The sequence below is a fragment of the Ostrea edulis genome, chromosome 8, assembly GCF_947568905.1.
Source record: "Ostrea edulis chromosome 8, xbOstEdul1.1, whole genome shotgun sequence".
Taxonomy (NCBI): domain Eukaryota; kingdom Metazoa; phylum Mollusca; class Bivalvia; order Ostreida; family Ostreidae; genus Ostrea; species Ostrea edulis.
This window is the reverse complement of record NC_079171.1, coordinates 42,875,210-42,896,350: the sequence shown is the minus strand read 5'-3', so window position 1 is coordinate 42,896,350 and position 21,141 is coordinate 42,875,210. Positions and strand designations below refer to the sequence as shown.

Genomic DNA, 21,141 nt, shown 5'->3' with positions numbered 1-21,141 from the left:
TAGTTTCTTTATATCATAAGAATATCAAAAGTCCCATGGGCCACATCGCTCACCCGAGTCACCTTGCTCCATATTTTTTTTTATTTGTATGTAAAACTTTGATCCCCTATTGCGACCCATCCTACCCTTGGGTGTCATGATTTGAACAGATGTGAATCTGCAATATGTCAGGAATCTTTCATTTTAATACACATATCGAGGCCTCTGCTGGTGGACTGTTAGCCCCCGAGGGTATCTACAACCCTGAAGTTAAGTACTTCCTTACTAGCTTGAAAATAAGGATATATATTTAATTGCTGTTATAAAATATAGAAATTCATTTCAAAATTAAAGATTATCTCCCTCACGCAAAGCTCTTATGCTTAGACGAATATGACTCTACTTTTTGGGCACACTGTTTTTCCCTATAATAGCTCCAAAACTTCATTGTTATTTCGGATTTCAAACATTTCGGTTGAGCATCAAGGAGCAGACATTATTTGTCGAAATGCACATCTGGTGCATCAAAATTGGTTCCGTATGACTTTTACATTGTGACCCCTGAGTCAAGCCCTCTGCTGAGTGACTGTTAGTCCCAGAGGAATGCATCAACTCATTTATTCGTAACATCTACCACATACACATCTTTGATGATCTTAGAATCTCCACATAATGGCAGCCTTTACAGATGGCTGGAATTTCAATTTTTAACGTTTTCAAATTAGTACTGAAGCTTATCTACGCCATATATCAAGAGAGTAGTATGATTGTACAATTCTTATCATATAATTAATCCTATCATTTATCATGTAATTGTTTCCCTTTAAGGGAATTTAGAATTAAATTTGTTTCTGTCTGACAAATGCATCGTCTTTCTCCTGTTTCTAGTCTCTCTAATACGTGTTTGGGTTTACCTGGCGCGGTTTAAAAATATGAGAATTTCTGCCCATTACTTTGTTGTATATTGGACGGTATCTGTCCATTTTCACAAATGATGGACAGTAGTTGGCAACGTATTGGAAACCTACAGGTAACTGTTTAAAAACAAGGAGACTCTCTTCTACAAAAACAAACTAAAATAACGAAGGATTACATCACATTTTTTTTTTCAAATCATGAGAAATCTCTGAAATTAGGAATATACTTTGATTTAAACATCAATTTATTTTCAAGCATAACCCAGCCCTTTTCTCTTTATGAGTTCCATTTCATTCTTTCGTTTCCGAATAAATGACACCTATGAACTGTCTTGAAAAACAAGTCTAGTATGTTGATGGAATACAAAATAAGGGTCAAGGTTAGCCTGATTTGTTTCACGGTGTTAGATGGCATTCCAGTATTGTAGCCATTTTCGTTAGCCATAGAAGCATGTGACCTACATTTACTAATTGGGTTTCTTAACTTCGTTTGTTTAGTACATTGATTTGACTTGTGGTGTGTCAAAATCACATGATTTGCTGGACCCTCTACCAGAAATAAAGGTTGATATGAAAACTTGGATCTCTTTCCTATCCTCATTTAACGGAAAACCGGTGTTCTTGTCACAAAACGTGTTTTCTGTTGACCACCTTACTATCTACACAGATGCTGTTGGGTCCATGGGGCTTGCGAGCATTTCCTGTACAAAATGGTCTGTATCTCATAGGTCAGAAAGTATGAAAGTTTATCTAATTTCAATCAAAGAACTCTTCCCAATAATTTTACCATTGATATATAGGGATGAAGAATCACATCAGTTAACTTCAGATAAAAACACTCTCTGTTACTAACAGTAAAATGGAACATACATTTCCAGTCCAAACACATACCAGGCAAACACACTGTTGCAGCTAACTTGTTATCTCGTTTTAATTTCAGGTCGCCTTCCAGTACAAACCCTGTTAGATCACCAAGACATGCTCATTAACCAGACCTATTTGAAACTTTGAGTCCACATTCATACCAAATGTCAGTGACATTTTTATCCGATATTACAAATGCAGCTAACAAAAGAACACAACCAATATCAAATCCAATTCATAACTGCCCCTAATTTTGTCAAACTTTGTATCATTTTTTTTCCATTGGGTTATTTCTCCAGTGGTTTCGTGATATATGTATCAGCAATCAGCTACGTACACATAGTATACAATCTTCTAAATAATGCAAAATTATTTTCAGTTCATAAAATGATTTAGAGGTATCACCATTCTGCACGTACAATTTCCAGTTTACTCATTACTGGTCCTATTTGGTCAAAAGTAGTAAATAAGTAGATTGTATAATACCAAATATACATTCTAGAAGTTTACTCACCTCGATTTTTCTGTTATTATATAATAGAATCTTGTTTTTGGAGAGAAATGTATATCGATTTGAAAAACGATTCATGCAGCACAATTCAGGTCATACATGTATAACATCTGTAATTGAGCACAAAACACCTTTTGCTGTGACAAAAGTATGAAGAAACTTTTTTTGAAATAAGATGCATGGGCTTGATCAAATTGATCTTAGGGCTCTAGGGATTGCGGATGTTTCCAGCGAATACCTACAAACATTTGGCTACATCTTGGGTTCCATATTGTAATTCATAGGAGGTGAACCGGTCATGTATTCTTTTGTAAAGAAATACTTGCACAACACATTTTTTCATTGGCCCGAACTCTGCATTTTATAAAAGGCAGCTTCAGAAATTAGGCAGGTATACATGAAAAAGAGAAGAAAACGAACTGTCATCAATCTCATCTTTCCTATTTGAATACAAAATTAAGAGTCAAAAACTCCATGACACACGAGAGGTGGATTTCCTAATTCATCGCTTTAAGAAACTTAACACGGGTCAGAGGTCAACAGCTGTGTGATTGGGTTCCCCAATTTACATTGGTACTCGCTAAAGTGTGTTAATCTTATGCAATTTATATGACACTACTGTTTAAATTTTGATATTTACCTGAGAATAATGTGTCTAATGGTTCTTTTATTCGACATTAACTATATATGAGTGAATGCTATCTTTAAATCGTATTGTATCTGTATTATGTCCATTTTTCTAATGCTTAAATACAAGCAACATGTGCATGGTGCTTCATATGGAAAGACAGAATACATACATTGTAATGATTGTCATCACATGCGTAGGTCATTTGTGTTGGGTTTTACTAACACACTGTTTGTTTTAAGATTCAACGTTCTGGAAGGTGGTGTATGGTTAACAATCATTGTTTTGCTTTCTGTGGACTTTTTAAAAAAAAAATGTTTTGACTACCTTTTTTCTGCATGTGTATCATGCCATATAAACTTGTTGACGTGAAAGTGGTATGCTTAAAATGCATTGGATAGTGACAGAGGGGGTATTATACGATATTTTTGTCCGATATAATTTCCCCTTTTATTATGTCATTTACACCTATTGTCATTTCAATAAATTCAAACATGATTGGTGCTTTTCATTCTGACATATTATTTTGTTCTTGTTAAGGGGATATGAAATTTAAATTGCGCTTACATAAGAAGTAAACTTCTGAATTAGGTTTATTACATGTAAAACTTATACGGTACCAATTTCGATGCACCAGATGCGCATTTCAACAAATAATGTCTCTTCAGTGATGCTTAACAGAAATGTTTGAAATCCGAAATAACTATGAAGTTTTAGATCTAAATATAGCCAAAAACAGCGTGCCAAACAAGTGGAGCCAAATTCGTCCAAGGATAAGAGCTATGCATGAGGGAGATAATCCTTAATTTTGAAATGAATTTCTAAATTTTATGACAGCAATTAAATATACATCCGTATTTTCAAGCTAGTAACAAAGTACTTAGCTACTGGGCTGTAGAGACCCTTGGGGACTAACAGTCCACCAGCAGAGGCCTCGACCCAGGGATCATAATGTAAAACTTATACGGTACCAATTTCGATGCACCAGATGCTCATTTCGACAAATAATGTCTCTTCAGTGATGCTTAACAGAAATGTTTGAAATCCGAAATAACTATGAAGTTTTAGATCTAAATATAGCCAAAAACAGCGTGCCAAACAAGTGGAGCCAAATTCGTCCAAGGATAAGAGCTATGCATGAGGGAGATAATCCTTAATTTTGAAATGAATTTCTAAATTTTATGACAGCAATTAAATATACATCCGTATTTGCAAGCTAGTAACAAAGTACTTAGCTACTGGGCTGTAGAGACCCTTGGGGACTAACAGTCCACCAGCAGAGGCCTCGACCCAGGGGTCATAATGTAAAACTTATACGGTACCAATTTTGATGCACCAGATGTGCATTTCGACAAATAATGTCTCTTCAGTGATGCTCAACCGAAATGTTTGAAATCCGGAAAAAAAACTATTAAGTTTTAGAGCTAAATATAGCCATAATACGATATCAATGGCAAATGAAATTTGTTTATGTTTCGTTTAGACATATGATTCCTCCTCTACATTATCACTTGCTTATGCAATCAGTATAAGTTCGCACTCTTTCACAAACCGAAAGTCATCTTACACTTGGCAATTAATTAAATTTTTAAATCAATTAAATATATTGAACTTACAGAATAAGTGGACATCCGAGTTAAATGTATTACGCAATACAATATCTGTACTGCCTTCCATGTCACTTTTATTAAAAACACAACACGGATTACAGTGAGATAACCAGTTGCAGTTTATTTGCCACAAACAGATCACATATAGGCGCGGATCCTAAATAGCGCGTGTGTGTCCCTGTTTTAGTGGGTATACGTATGTGTGTATACGTATGTGTGTGCGTATATGGTAAAAAGCTACAATAAACAAATCAAGTCTATAAATGAAATGAAATGCAAAGTTATAATGAAAAAGTAAATTAAATTAGGTTACATTGCTCCTATAAAGTTAGATGCATTTAATTCACTACCTTAAAGTACACATGAACTTTATTTACACTGGTATTTAAGTTGCATCTCTAAAAAATAAAGATATTAGAACTTGTAAAACTTACATCGTGATCGGCCACTGTTTTCCTAAATTTTAACGTTTGTATAGTTGATCAAGAGTCTTTTACAGGAATGAATTGTGTACGTGTAAAGCACATATAAATAGCCAAACTTACACAGGAACCAACATTGGTTCATAATTAAGACAAATATCAAAATGCAGACCCTACCCAAGTTAAATAAACATAACGCAGCAAATTTGACTTTAACAGCAGATGCGAGTTAATGGTCAGTGCACTAAAATTAAGCGTGAGAATATGATTATAAAACAATACAAACAATGAACAATTGATTCAGCTATTCAAAATCTGATACATTTGTCAGTGCATAAAAACCCCGAATGAAATACAATTATAAAAATTATGAGATGGATGCACGACATTACAATATCATTGGTAAGTAATAGCTTTTCATGTAATCACAAATTATGCTTCTTTTAGACATATATTTCTTCCTCTACATCTCTACGTGAATATAGTGTTTTACGCTAACCCGTGCAAGTTTTCAACCTTTCATGAGCCACACGATAACGTCATCTGGCAGTTGGTAATCTCAACTAAGCTTAAAGTTAATTAAACGGTCGAGCACACCAAGTCCAGGAACAATAACTGAACGATTTAGGTTAAAAGAAACTAAAGTATTAGACGGCTGACGACCCCTTAAAATGCTACAAAAATGACAATAATGATATTAATATATATAAGAAAAAAAACCCAGAAAAATCTTGATACTAAAGGATTTGTTAGTTTACAATTTTGCTAAGCCGTGCAATATGTTATTGCATGAAACTTGTTTGCATTTCATATATTTGATAATCTTTTTTTAAGAAATCCGATCCTTGTATCATGCACAAGATTAATTTGAAGCACAAAAGTGGGATTTAGAGATAGACAAATACCTCGACGGTGAACAAGGTGTGTTATCGTCGCCCCATTTAAAGCTCAGACGCCCGCTCCAAACAACTACGGATATAGTGGCTGTTATAATTTCCTGAATGACAATATGGTTTCAAAAATAGGTTAGTGATTTATTTGTTTATGTTTAAGTACTTGATGTTACTAGTTGATATATATACATGTATATATATATATATATATATATATATATATATATATATATATATATATATATAGTTTGTAAATAAAGAATTTCATTTTATAACTGTCTGAAGAGGCATTAAAGCCGAAAGCGCTAACAATGAAATGTTATTCGAGTTTTGTGTTTCTTGACTTTTATTACTGGATATATATATATATATATATATATATATATATATATATATATATATATGAATGATAGATCAGAAGAAGGTGATCATCATTCCCAGTTTTGTCTCATTCCGGTTATAATAAAAAAAGAAATATTTCTACCAGGATGTATGTACTGATCGATGTCTTCTTTGAACACAAAGTACGCACACATCTCCTCAGAAATAAGTGTTCTACGTCAGACAATTCATTCTAATATGCAATTATATATCAGTGTTTGACAATAAATGATGATGAAACTGTTTATGATTTTAGCTCACCTGAGGTGAAAGCTCAAACGAGCTTTTCTGATTGCCTGTTGCCGTTGTCTGTCCGTTTATCTATCTGCCTGTCTGTCCGTCTGTCTTTCCGTCTGTCTGTAAACTGTTTACATTTTCGACTTCTTCTCCAGAACCACTGGACCAATTTCAACCAAACTTGGCCAAAAGCATCCTTGGGGAAAGGCTTTTAAGTTTGTTCAAATGAAGGGCCATGTCCCTTTCAAAGGGGAGATAATCACAAAAATGCAAAAATAGGCTGGGGTCATATACAAATCTTCTCAAGAACCACTGAGCCAGAAAAGCTGATATTTACATGACAGCTTCCTGACATAATGCAGCTTCAAGTTTGTGCAAATCATGGCCCCCGGGGTTTGGATGGGGCCACAACAGGGGATTAAAGTTTTACATACAATATATATGAAGAATCTTTTAACATTTTCTCAAGAACTACTGAGCCAGAAAAGCTGAGATTTATATGAAAGCTTCCTGACATAATGCAGATTCAAGTTTGTTGAAAACATGGCCCCCGAGGGTATGATGGGGCCAGAATAGGGGATCAAATTTTCCTACAAATATATTGGGAAAATGTTTAAAAACCTTCTTCTCAAGAACCACTGAGCCAGAAAAGCTGATATTTACATGAAAGCTTTCTGACATAGTGCAGATTTAAGTTTGTTCAAATCATGGTCGCCGGAGGTAGGATGGGCCACACTGGAGGATCAAATTTTTACATGCAAATATAGGGAAAATCTTTAAAATTCTTCTTCTGAAGAATCAATGAACCAGAAGAGCTGAGATTTACATGAAATCTTTCTGATACAGTGCTGTTTCCAGTTTGTAAAAAGCATGGCCTCCAGGGGTAGGTTGGGGCAACATTCGGGAGTAAGGTTCCACATGCAAATATATATGGGAAGTCTTCAGATATGGTCCAAGGTGACTCAGGTGAGCGATGTCGCCCATGGGCCTCTTGTATTAGTATCGTTTCGTACCGCCGTGGAAGTGGTGTAGTACTACGCTTCAGGGTCTACATTTCCCCTATCGTAGATAAAGGTGAAGAGAATTATTTTTTCCTGAATACTAATCAAACTTCCCCTTCTTAAAATTTTAAATTGTAGTATCATTGGCGGTCTTCATCGTACGTTACACGGCTTTTAAAAATTGGATAGGTTGGGAAATCCATGTTGTGTATAATGTATTCATAATTTGATCTGTTTAATTGGAGTTTTCTAAGAAATATGTGTGGTAAATACATCGACGTTTGTCTTCTTTATGATACAGTATTTTCATAAGGGGACATTGCATTACATTTAAGCATTTTTTTTAAATTCGAGGCAGGCTACTGGCAAATCAGTTGATGCTGTAGGGATTTCAAAAGTCTAGTTTCAAATCAGAATATCGCAAATTCTATGGTCGTTCTAATAATTGTATTTGAAAATACCAATTGCCATTGGATCGAATGCTGTCTGACATTTTTCATACCAATTGTTAGGTCGTTCTTTACACAATGATTTTGACTACGGATTTTCCAATTATCTGATCAAGATATAGGGCTTACATCTGGTGTTGCTTGTCAAAAGGAGATATTTTCTCCTCCTCCACACCTGATCTCACCTCTGGTATGATAGGGGTCCGCATTTGCCCTTGATTTTGTATTCTTTAAAGTCTTTATCACATAAATCACTGCTCATTTACAAGTATTCACAATCAATCAAACCATGATTATACCTACCATCATTCATTAACTTGGTATCAGTATCTAAGCATTTTACATATAACACCTGACATATTTTACCTGAAAACATAATTCCACCAGTTCACTTTTATTCTTAGAAACTTAGAGGAAGAGAAAATTAATTTTCAATTCGGAAGCTTGATGAAGAAATAGCAACAACCTGCATAGTGTTAAGTTTTTGACTGCTAGGTTTTTACTGTTATGTTATCATTTTTGATAACTTTTCAAAAATCTTGAATAGGGTCTTGTTCTCAGGTTTAAAATCATGTTGAATTTTCGTGCATATACTTTTACATTTGGAATAAGATGAATATTGGCAACGCCCGATCATCCCTCATGTATGGTATTTGTGTCTTTCAACTGATTAGATACGCCAAATCATAATCTACATATAATCTTTTTTTAAAATTCAGACTACTGACAAATAAGTTGATGTTTCATGGGTTTCAACAGTCTCTTGTAAAGTCAGCATTTCGCATATTTCATGGGCGTTATTATTATGTAATTTGCGAATACAAGCCATCACTAGGTCGAATCCCCTTTGTTATGTGTCATAACAATTGTTAGACTATTGTTTTCACACCGATTTGTACTACGGTTTACTCCGTTTGCCTGATATAGATAGTAGACCGTCAGATAATGCATTATCCACCTAGGTACCTGATCCAACCTCTGGTATTTCTAGATTGATGACTTTTACCTTTTTATGCATGACATGTTTAGACGTGTAGAGTTTTTCAACAGGGTTCATTGGGGGGGGGGGGGGGGGGTAAACGAAATTTTGTTCTGTATATGCATGTATCTTTGAGAGTTGTTTTACCTTTATTATGGCATGGATATCTCGGAGAGACTCAATGATATATTGTTAATTTGGAAAATAAAGCATGGCTGAAATAATTTTCTACATAAAACACATAATTTGCAGTCGATGTTCAACAGTTTTATCAATCAGTACACTATGTTTAGAAATGAATATATAACAAAAATCCTTAAAGGATACATTTATATTTACTTTAAGCAACTAGTTGAACAGCTCAGACAAGCTTTGTAATTGTAAATCTTTCAACTTCTCGAATATAGTAAATAGAAAATCAAACTATCTAAGTTGTGCTGTTTTTCTCCTATCAATTACATTTTAATTTTTGACTTGGTTTATCATCGGTTCATAGTAGTTATGTTTATCTTGCATTGAGAATGTCTTTTTAATTCTTTACATAATTGTAATTAATCTTTGAACTTGTTAAATAAAGTAAATAAAAAAATCAAACTATCTAAGTTGTGCTGTTTATCTCATATAAGTTTTATCATAATTTTTGACTTAGTATATTGCCAGTTTATTTTTAAGTTAATAAGTAAAAATAGCAGTTATCTATAATCTGGCATAGATAATGTATTTTTAATTCTTTACATAAACTTATTCTTCTATATGGTAACTTGGTGTGATGTTTGTGGGACGATACTTTGAAAAAGACAAATTAAAAAACAATTTCACTTAATACTTTCAATTGGCAGATAACCATGGAGGACAATACACTGATGTCATTGACTGTAATGAGAGATCAAATCTACTCGGATGTAAATGTTCTATTCAATAACGTTGTGTGACAGAAGGAATTTCTTTTATCTATTTATTTTAATTATACTTGCGTGTGATTTAGTCAAATATAATTGCTCTGGAAAAAATATCACATTGTTTCCCTCTGACAACAGACATTACGCATTCTGGGATGTGAATACAGTACTATCAACGATGTTCTTGTCCTTTTATCGTAATACTTCATAATTTTATTCTGCAGATAACAACTTGCCAAGACAATGCACATATACCATTGTCTGTAATGAACGATAAAATCTACTCAGAGGTAACTATACTATATATACTGTTATCATTATATGTAACTGTAACAATTGAATGAACGGTGAACTGATGTCTTGATCAAATTACACCCCCTCCTTGCCACACAAACTAATGAGGCCGACATGGACTCATTATTCCATATTGTAAAGTCTGGAGAATATGCATAAACTCAACCAAAACTAAAACTTTCGAAAAAAAACAGCAAAAAAGTGATAATGTATTCAAAATAAAAGGTCACCCTGAATATTCATAATTTTATAAGTATCTCGGTATATTTTTTGATGAATTTTTTAACATGCAAGAACAGCGAAAATCTTTAGAAATCTGGTGGAAATGCATTAGGAGATATTGCATTTAAAATAAATAATAATAAATCAGTAGTATTCAGGTCATCTGAGGAAACGTATTTAAAGTACCATCTCATGACACAGTAAAAATGTAGGCTGATCCTAATCTAAACAGATGTTATGTACCTGAAGTGACCAGGGTCTACCAAGATGTCAATTGCTTTATCCCATGACACTCAAAGAAATACACATATATAGAACATGGTAGAAATCTACCCGTCTGTGCTTTTTTTTAAAAATAGTTTTGAGATACACAGGACTTGTCTCAGGGACCTCTCCAGAGTATATGTGATCATAGTGTTTGGATAATAGTTGTATTCATATGGGTAGCTGACACATATTTTACACACTACTCTCTCTCCCCTACCTATCTCTCTCTCTCTCTCTCTCTCTCTCTCTCTCTCTCTCTCTCTCTCTCTCTCTCTCACGAACAATTACAATTATATTGAAATTGCATTGTTCAGGGGTCTTTTTAAAAACAATTGAATTACCAGAAAATAGCAGTTGTGGATAGGTCAATGCTATCAAAACTCAGGTATACTGGGCCTCCTCAAGATCTAAAGAATCCCTGTATATATTGTCTGTTATTGTTATCAAAACACTTCTCTGTGAAAGTTTTACATGTACGACTATTTAATTGTACAATTACTTATCTGTACAATTGTTTTACTGTACAATTAATTACCTGTACAGTTATTTAACGTATCATTATTTACCTGTACAATTATTTAACTGTACAATTATTTACTTTTACATTCATTTACCTGTACAATTATTTACTTGTAAAGTTTATGAATTTGAGCAGATGCTGAATTTTTCTATAATTCTAAATGAGTTACTTATTTCACCAAAGCATTTTCTGCTACCTTTCAGGGTATAGATATTTTTGTTCTCCAGGAGTCTGCGTTTGCGCTATTCTTAATCTCTTAATTTTGATGTTCTTTATAAGAATTTTGAGATTGATCACTTTTCTTTATCCCCACTCTTTCACATTCCGAATCACGTTAATGTTTGGTTTGATAAAGAATATCCCTTTGCAATGAACCAGAGTGTCATGCATTGGTCATGATCTATGGTGTTCAATCTAAAGCTGATGACGTTTCTGTATGAGGGAAACATTTTCGAATGGAGCGTAAAACAAGATTCAAATAAATACATCAAGAAAACCTAACATCACAAACAAGCGTGGATATATCTCCAGCATTTCTTTTTAATGCTCGCAGCTACAAAAGCAAGACAAAACGGCTTCTTAAAGTTAAATAATTGATTTCGAAATCTCTCGAAAAAGTTAGAAAAAACTCCGAAACAGGATATAATACTGAGAGGTCTATTTATTTCAGAAACATATTTCACAATTTTTTCTTCACTAAACTACATTTCTTCAATAACCTTTGCCTTCATTTTAAAATAAATCCACACAATGAATAATTGCTACCGTTGCACGTAGTTGATAAGGCGTGACTTGAAACCATAACATATACCCAGGTTATTTATATCCTATACACTTCTATCCTAACTCGGTGAGATTTCTATTGCAGCTGAAAACAGAATGCAAATCAGATGTTTTTCCCATACCGATACAGCTGCAAAGAAAAAGAAAAATAGGAGGCATTATGTCATAGCACTAATTGTTATGCTAATAATCATCATCGGCATACTGTCATCCATTCTCATTCTACAGAACGTGGAACAGGAACATGAGGAAAAGGGTAACACAATTTTGTATGTAAAGCGTTATATATATATACTATACACACTATGATGTATATTTCCCAAAACTTCATCCGTAATATTTTCATTACAATCTCATTTAACTTATTGGAAATTCCAAAATAAGCATCCAGCTATTAAACCTCAACAAATGTGAAATATGTTTCTAAACACGTATTGTGTATCATTTATTGAACTTCCTTTACCTACTTATATTCCTTTCAATGAAACATCAAAATATAAAGCATTGACCATAAATAGCAAATTTTAGAAGTAATTTTGTACACTTTCAGTACACTTACCTCCAAAAATATACGAAACATTTTCCATAATTATTTAGGCAAAATGGTATATTTCTGTACTCACTTTATTCTTTACAGTTGAGCATTTTTGTTTTAAAAATTCCCAGTTTTTATCAATTACCAGTTCATAAGTCTTTTGGTAAATTACGAATGAAGTTTATATGTTAATTGGTTACCTTATAATGAAAGTTAACAGTGAATGAATGCGTAGTGTACAAACATTCATAAAGCGAAAGGTAAATAGTGCCTCAACAGTTATGAAAGCAAAAGTGAGAACATTCTCCCACTTAATTGCTTATCCGAAAAGTATGCCAAACTTATTACGCATAGGATTTATCGACTTTTAAACCTCAGTAAGTGAGTTATCTCAAGTTCAATGGTGGTAAAGGCAATTCAAAAGAGGATAAATTGTATTTAAAATCCCTTGAACAAAAGGTTTTGCAATTCAAAAGAGGATAAATTGTATTTAAAATCCCTTGTACAAAAGTTGTGTCTAAAGATGACATACAGACGAACGAAGGAGTAACACGGTCCACAACTCGGTTATTAGTGATCACTCATAAAGTACAATATTTAATCATAACATGTATGCAAAGTGAAGATAACGAACAGTGATCAATCTCATAACTCCTACAAGCAATACAAAATAGATAGTTGGGCAAACACGGACCCCTGGACACACCAGAGGTGGGACCAGGTGCCTAGGAGGAGTAAGCATCCCCTGTTGACCGGTCACAATGTATACGATATGATATTAAATTTATTTATTAACTGATAACATTAATGATTGATAAACAGAGATCTAAACTGGTTTTGCAACATTTTATCAATAAACTAAAGTTTTGAGAGAACGAGAAAGAATGCTTTTAAGGAGTTATTGTTTGCATTTTTTCTGTTTATTGACTTATTTATTTGGTTATAAGCTTATTTATATATTATATATTTATTAGCAAGAAACAAATCAAAGACATTTTGTTTACCCTAACAGGTCGCTCAGTACTATTGACGTCAAAGTAAGAGTCACCAGTGGTAAGTCAAACCAAACGATCAATGATATAATTGTATTATGTAATATTAACATGGATTTTATTTGAATAGAGCAATACAAAAATTCTTCTCTATATCATTTGTACTATAGACAATGCATTACATTTTTATATCAATGATTTTGTATACCGAGAGCAATATGAAATTCTAGATTCTGTATTTGTGGCAGAAAATCTCCACCAGAGATACCTGATTTTTTTCCCTGGTAATTATGGCAATGCTGAAAAAAACAGACAAGACGGTGTACATTGTGGTGGAGAGGGATTTTGAGCTGAACATTTTTGCAAAGGCATTAACCTTTATTTCCAATTACATCGAAGTTAAAACACAGATGACCAATACCAAAACGATAGATGTCCCGTATACTATGATGTTGTCGTATTTCAAGATAGCAAAAAAAAAGCTATACTTCTTGAGACCACAATCGACGCTGTCGTCATTATTATTGATAATTATGACGCATCTTCTGACAGCGCCATGATTTTGCCAGTGAAACACCTATCCGACACCTATATAATATCTATTGTTGAGTATAACAACAAAACATCCTATGGTGTTCAGTTTACAAAAGCCGCCTTAAATAACTCTACAGAATTTAGAATTATATTCCGTATTGAACCCAATGTACCTTTTACTGTTGATCAGATTGAATATCAGAATGGCAGTGAAATGGTTATTAATTTGAATGAGCTTGAGACCTATCAGATCAGGCATGAAGCTGATATATCTGGAACACTAGTAAAAGCCTTGTCTACTGTTGCCGTATTTTCAGGAAACAAGTGTGAAAAAATAGCTTTAGAAAACAGAAAAAAATTCCGGATTTTGCAGTCAGCTTGTTGAACAAATACCACCAGTTGATAGATTGGATAATGTATACATTGCTCCTCCAAACATAAACAGGTACGGAACAATTCTGAAAGTTGTGTCGCCTTTTAAGAGCAAGGTGACCTACGCTGTTGGCAATACCAAGACAATAGTGAATCTTGCTCCCCAAGGATACTTTGAATTTTCAATTACTGAAAATCAAGTTGCTGTTATTGAATCAGAACGACCCGTTCTTTTAACCAGTGTTGGCACTGGATCAGACACGTCAGGTGATCCTTATATGATAACCATATCCGGGGTAACGCAGTACCTTAACAAATATACAGTTATCACTCCTAGCAATTTTACAAGTAATTATGTTGCTTTGATGATTGATGAAAGTTCATTACCGCATCTGACAATCAACGAAAGAGATTTGATTGAGTATGCCAGAACATTTCATGGCCCTGTGACAGTGAGGAAAGTTCGGTACATTGTTCTGGTGGTGCAATTGTCGGGTGGCGCTATTAACGTCAAGACGACAAACAACGCAGTATTTGGCTTGCTGGTATATGGTCATAGAAAGAATGACGGTTACGGATTTGCAGCAAATGTCGTGCTCCCGGACGTATGTGTCCCATGATCACCACAGCTAATGGATTGATGTCGATTTCCTCAACTTCCTGATTAAACCATGAAAATATCATATATATACTACTCAAAATTTGATAAGGATCTTAGATATCTTTATGTTTAAAAAATTAATAACTGCATAACTGGCAATATTGTGTCCAAGTGAAATCAAAAACGTCTTCAACAAACGTGCACGTGCATTTCATGCCATGGGAAATGCGTTTCTCATCACAGTTTATGCTTTTGCTACCATTGCACGATTTTCACTCAGGCATCGGTGTCTGATTCTTTTTAAAATTTCAAACTCACTTGAGTGTTTACACTACGTTTATCAACACAATGCCCCATCAATGTGTAAGGCGTCGCCTGACGAGAGAACAACTGGGCAGATGTATTGAATTGCTTGACGCTGGCTATTTACAACGTGACGTTGCAAATGCACTAAACATCAGCCAGAGCGTTGTAAACAGGGCCTCGAACCGACAGCAAACTTTTGGTACAGCAGCACACCGACATGGGGGTGGTCGTTAGAGGTCGACAACCCAACGCCAAGACCATTTTGTGGCTCTTCAGGTACGACGCCATCCCTTCTGGACAGCAACTAGCCTACGTAACGACCTCCTAAACGCCTCGGGGGTGAATGTGTCCACTCAGACGATACGGAATCGGCTTAACAGTGCAGGTCTCAACTCGAGAAGGACATGTATTCGCGTCCCTCTGACTGTTCCACACCGACGGGAGCGATTGGACTGGGCTGAGGATCATGCCACTTGGACACAGAACGATTGGGTTCAAGTTCTGTTCACCGATGAGTCCAGGTATTGTTTGAACTTTACAAAGAGGAGGCACCGAGTGTGGCGACGACAACGTGAACGTTTCCATGATGCCAACATCAGTGAACATGACCGTTATGGTGGTGGTTCCATCATGGTCTGGGGTAGAATCAGCAGGGGCGGAAGAACAAATCTTCATGTCCTGGAGAGAGGAACAATGACGGGGGTGCAGTACCGGGATGAGATCCTCGATGTTTACGTCAGACCCTACGCTGGTGATGTTGGCCCTGAGTTCATCCTGATGGATGATAACGCCCGTCCTCATCGCGCCAGGGTGGTGGAACAGTACCTTTAGCAGGAGACAATTGTCCGTATGGACTGGCCAGCGCGCTCGCCGGACTTCAACCCGATTGAGCATGTATGGAACATGCTGCAGGTTGCCCTTTCACGCCGTACAACACAACCCCCGTTTTTGGCAGAGCTCGGAAACGCCCTCGTGGAAGAGTGGAACAACCTTCCCATTGGAAACATGCGGGTGCTTATTAACAGCATGGCTCGACGTTGTCAAGCCGTCATTGATGCAAGGGGAGGTCATACCGGGTATTGACACTTCATCGACTAAGTGTAATGATGGACTATCCCCAAAAACTGTAATTCTTTCTCTGGTTTGCTGTTAACCCTTTGTAATGAAATGCCTTTTGGTGTTGTTATCAGATTTCAAGCATTCCGTACTGATAACAGTTCATGCCGTTCATGAATTTTCATTCATAACCTGAGTAAACACGTTTCTGAGTCAAATGTATGTCTTTTGTTATGTTAGTGGTAAATTACACACATATAACCTAGTGATCCTCATCAAATTTTGAGTAGTATACATACATTGTATAAGAGAGAAAAAGCCATTCTGTATCGCCTTTGTCGTGCCACGTACAGTGCACGAAATATGTCAATACATCCTTTATTTGATTTCCTGTTCCTTTTCCTTGAATGGAATTTATGATACTGTATATGATACACTGTTGTCAAAGGCGATGTTAGGGTGCGATATGACGTGTAAAGAGGAGAAAGGAACAACTATGTGTATCATAATTGATATTTCCCACAGAATCCCAAGTGCTAAATATATAATTATGAATATACTCTACTTCCACGTGGAGAATTTGAAACTATCAATGATATCAGTAAAAAGTATTAACCACTTGAATACAGCTCCTCATATGATAGTCTACTTTAGAAGTGACATCGCTTCGAACACAATGAGGTAGGTTCTACAGGCAATTGTCCCTCTTTGCTGTGTAAATCAAAATATAAGAATGGTTTTGTTTGTTGATTGATATGAATTATATCTTAATCAGAAATCACACGACATTAGATATCTATTCACGGTCAGTCGGGTAAAGATATACTTTAGAATATAGAATATTTTGATATCCAGGGTATATAACATACCATAGAGAAATCTTTTTTTCAATGTAGATATAGCATTGTTATAATATGCTCTGAAATGTAGATATCAGTGTTATTTGTATATAATTTTCGAAATATGGAAAAACCATTGACATGAATTTGTTTTGGTAAATATTCTTTGAACTGTAAGCGTAGCATTGTCATACCATTCTTTTGATAAATATTTTATGAAATAAAGATATCAGTGTTATCTGTAAATATTTTTCGAAATATAGATATATCAATGGCATGACATTGTTTTGGTAAATGTAGGTATAGTATCGTAATAAAGGAGTTTTTGTCAATATTTTATGAATTGTAGTTAAAATTGTTTTTGTAAATATTTTATGAATTGTAATTAAAAATGTTTTGGTAAATATTTTATGAATGGTAATTGAAAGTGTTTTTGTAAATATTTGATGAATCGTAGTTAAAGGTGCTTTGGTAAATAGTTTATGAAGTTAAAGATACATCATCGTCACAACAGTGTTTTGGTAAATATTCTTTGAATTGTAGTTAAAAGTGTTTTGGTAAATATGTTATGAAATGTAACTATATCATTCTTACAACAGTGGTTTATGGTTAACAAGCGGTTGCTTTTTCTTTTTGCTTTCTGTGGTGTTTTTTTTTTAAATATTTCGAATGCCATTTTTTCTGCATGTATACCATACCATATGAACTTGTTGACTTGAAAGTGATATGTCTAACATGGATTGTATTGTAACACGGGAGGTTATTTTTGTACACCTTTTCTAAGAGAAACGAGTTTGATGGAATCTCCTCTTTGATTGTATTGCTTATATACATTACCATTTCAATAAATAGCGATTTACATATTTACAATAATTAGCGGTTTTAATTATTATGTATTCATTAGTTGTTTTTAAAGGGATGTGAAATTTATATTAGGCTTACAGAACAAATACAATTCTGAGTTAGGTGTATTACATAATACGATATTATTGGTAAATACTATCTTTTTGGAACAACAAATTATGTTTTAGACATAAAATTCTTCCTGTGCGTTATTGTGTTGATACAACCCGCATAAGTTCGAACTCTTTCACGAGCCGAAGGAGGACGCCATCTGATAATTGGCAATATAAACTAAACATCAAACCAATTCAACATTTTAGAAAAACCTTATATATGATAGTCAGATGGGTTAACAGGAAGATTCTAATTGTATCCTATATATTAGGTTTTTGGGGGGTTTTTTGCTATCAAATAGAAATCGCGATAGTTCTGAATTAGCTGAATATCACTTGTGCAATAATGCATTATTGGTTTTTTCTGAGTATTGACAGAAGAATCTTTCGGATAAGAGAGATCATGATTTATTCTGAATTTTCCTGGTGCAGACTCTGGAGCAAAGCGTAAAAGGAATGATACAATTAATGCAAAGGATGGGCATAGAAAACAACTAGCATTGTGATTATTGTTTGAAATCCTTTAAATGTGACATCTTTTATGTTTTAAGGCTGAACTATGGTTGTTTGTTATGGCAGAGATAGGAGTTGGATTGCAACCGAAGGAAACTCTATGTTTTATCCCATTTACGAAATCAGACCCTAAGTCTGCTCTGTACCCATTCTATTTCCTATTTAGTACGTCTTGTTTTACTCGAGTTGCTAACTCTTGGTTTCGTATCTATTTGGGGTGGCAATGGGCACTCATATTCTGCATGTTGCCCCCTGCACGATTGACACGAGTATTAAAAGTAACATGAGTTGTTCCTGCACTCTTCCGTTTGATTTAATACAAAGCAAATGCGGACTCTTCCCACTGCTTCTATTTGAAAGAGCTTCCCAGAATTTTGTTTCGATGTCATAGCAATATATTTGCTTCTTACTTCCTCTACTGGCTTTTGTCATGCAAAACTAATTGATTCCTTTAGTTTTCTAAAGGATTCGTCATAAGTCTATCAGACAGCATCGCCATGCAGACTGTTTCTAATGAAACTAGTCTACTTTAATAGGTTAGGGGCTTCTGATCGATTATGTTGAACTTTGATACTGAGGAATGATTGACATGCAAGATTTTGTATTGCAATGTGTGCTGTATATTGATAACCCAAAGAGCAATAGACAATCATTTTGGTGAGACAGTAAGTATCTTTGTTCACATTTTGGTTTTAATTCTAGACGATACTGTTGCAGTAAGAGGAATTTCCCTGTAACAGACTGACTGAGAGTGGTGGCGTGCTCCTGTGAGCTTCCTATTTGGAGGTTAGATTTGGTAACAGTAAGATATTATTTTGTTTCCATAAACAGAATGTGTGCCTACTGGCTCGCGTTCTTTGCAACTTAACAGTTGTGAGATAACGGATAATATTCGCGGTTGAGTTAAGGCTTTCCCCATAAAAATTTTAATACCAGTGCTGTACATAAATATACTTTACCGCACTGGCACATTGCACGACGTCACAATGAAAAATACGTCATGACGAAGGTCATGGCGTACATATCTACAGTCTTTTTGTGGTTGGAAGTGTCAAAATATTGTTTCGTTATTTACCACCGCTGTCAAACGGTAAACTGTAATCGCGTAAAAGTTTCCGTCAAATGGGTTATATTAATTCTCTTTGATATTGAAAAAGTTTCAATTTCTTCTTTATATAACATACATGCTTAAGTAATATCCATATTATATTGTGATCTTGATATCGCCCCTAATCTACACCTATAGTTACTTTCACAATGGACTCATTTGCATAAACAGGGTTTCCATACATAAAAAAAATCATCATTGGCACGACACCCCGAGGTTTTTAAGTGAAAGATGTTTGATTTATGTGACATGTGAACTTCAGTGCCAAAGGAAAGTTAGGGGAGCAACTTCTGGCTTCAACAGAAAATGTGTTTTTCAGGCTAGATTCAACTTCGTATGTGCAAAAATCGCTGCATCTTGCATATTCAATGCAAAAATTAGACATGTTACAAGTCACAATAAACTTCCTCTCAGTACTTTTCAAATTAAGAAATTAATATGCTTTGAAGTTATATTAACTTCAACTTGCATTGATATCTGGATATCGTGCCAATTCAATGATTAATACATACACGATACGTTTTTATCTTGATATTTGATCGCGTGATACAGAGTTGATGTAGAGACTGTCGGTCTGGTGAAAAATGTATAAGAGGTCAATATTCACTTAATGATATATACATATTGTTTTTGTATAAAAGGGTTGTGTTTACAGAATTTGTCACAAATTGGTCTGTTTATTAACGCTTTTTTCCTGACATATTTCTATGGCCCTACTTAACACAACTGCGTTGTGTTCAATGACTCATGATCTAATTAGGATGAGATATGTGGTCTGTGACGAAGTCTCATTCGTTTCTTTCGCAATGTTAGATGGAGGTGCTGATACATCAGATGAGGTTGCCCTTTACGGGTTTACACTCTTCCAGTCCATGGTGACCTTGGAAACCGTCTAAAACTTTTTACACAAGTCCTTCTCAGATGAGTTTGACTGTAAAGGAACATCTTCTATACCATGGCCTCTCTTAGGTTGTGGTATGTTGGCGCACATGTCGACAAAACTTTTAATGTATTATAAACATAATAAGACATACCATATACTTATACATGAAATTTGAAATTACTGGTGTTTACACTAGTTTTACTCACAGATGGAATCCACCAAATGAAAATACAGACAAACGAGTTGCTTTTATGTCAGATATCAAATATGTTTTATTATTTTAATGAAGCACATATTTTTGGTATTGAATGATCACTTGTTAATAAAATATATACCGAGGATACAAACGTACATTTACCGTATAAATATTAAATTATTTTTTCTCTCATATCTACGTATTTATTATACAGATACCCTATGAAAGAAATGTGTGAAAGATATTTCCATCTTCCATATCACGTGGCATAGTTAATTTATCTGCTCAACCGTGACAACGAAATATTCAACATCCTCGAGATTTCGGCTTTAAAAGGAAAGTGACTTCATAGAAGCTAATGGAAATAAGAGCACAATGATGAAAACAGTCAGTC

General features: G+C 34.7%; 2 protein-coding genes across 2 annotated transcripts in view; both read left to right on the top strand.

Annotated features, from left to right (window-relative positions):
- LOC125662394 (uncharacterized) overlaps positions 1–21,141 on the top strand; it is a 1,158,266-nt gene that overhangs the window by 636,787 nt on the left and 500,338 nt on the right. The gene's annotated exons all lie outside the window — the stretch shown is intronic.
- On the top strand, positions 13,674–14,909 carry LOC130049699 (uncharacterized). Its single transcript, XM_056147631.1, has 2 exons — positions 13,674–13,822; positions 14,291–14,909. The coding sequence occupies exons 1-2, from the start codon at positions 13,674–13,676 to the stop codon at positions 14,907–14,909; spliced, it is 768 nt and encodes a 255-aa protein (XP_056003606.1).

What these genes read in the sequence shown, in the direction of transcription:
- LOC130049699 (XM_056147631.1), top strand. Translation starts at nt 13,674, where the DNA reads ATGGCAATGCTGAAAAAAACAGACAAGACGGTGTACATTGTGGTGGAG. An exon ending in ACCAAAACGATAGATGTCCC is followed by an intron (nt 13,823 to 14,290) that starts GTATACTATGAT and finishes CGGATTTTGCAG; the next exon opens with TCAGCTTGTTGAACAAATAC.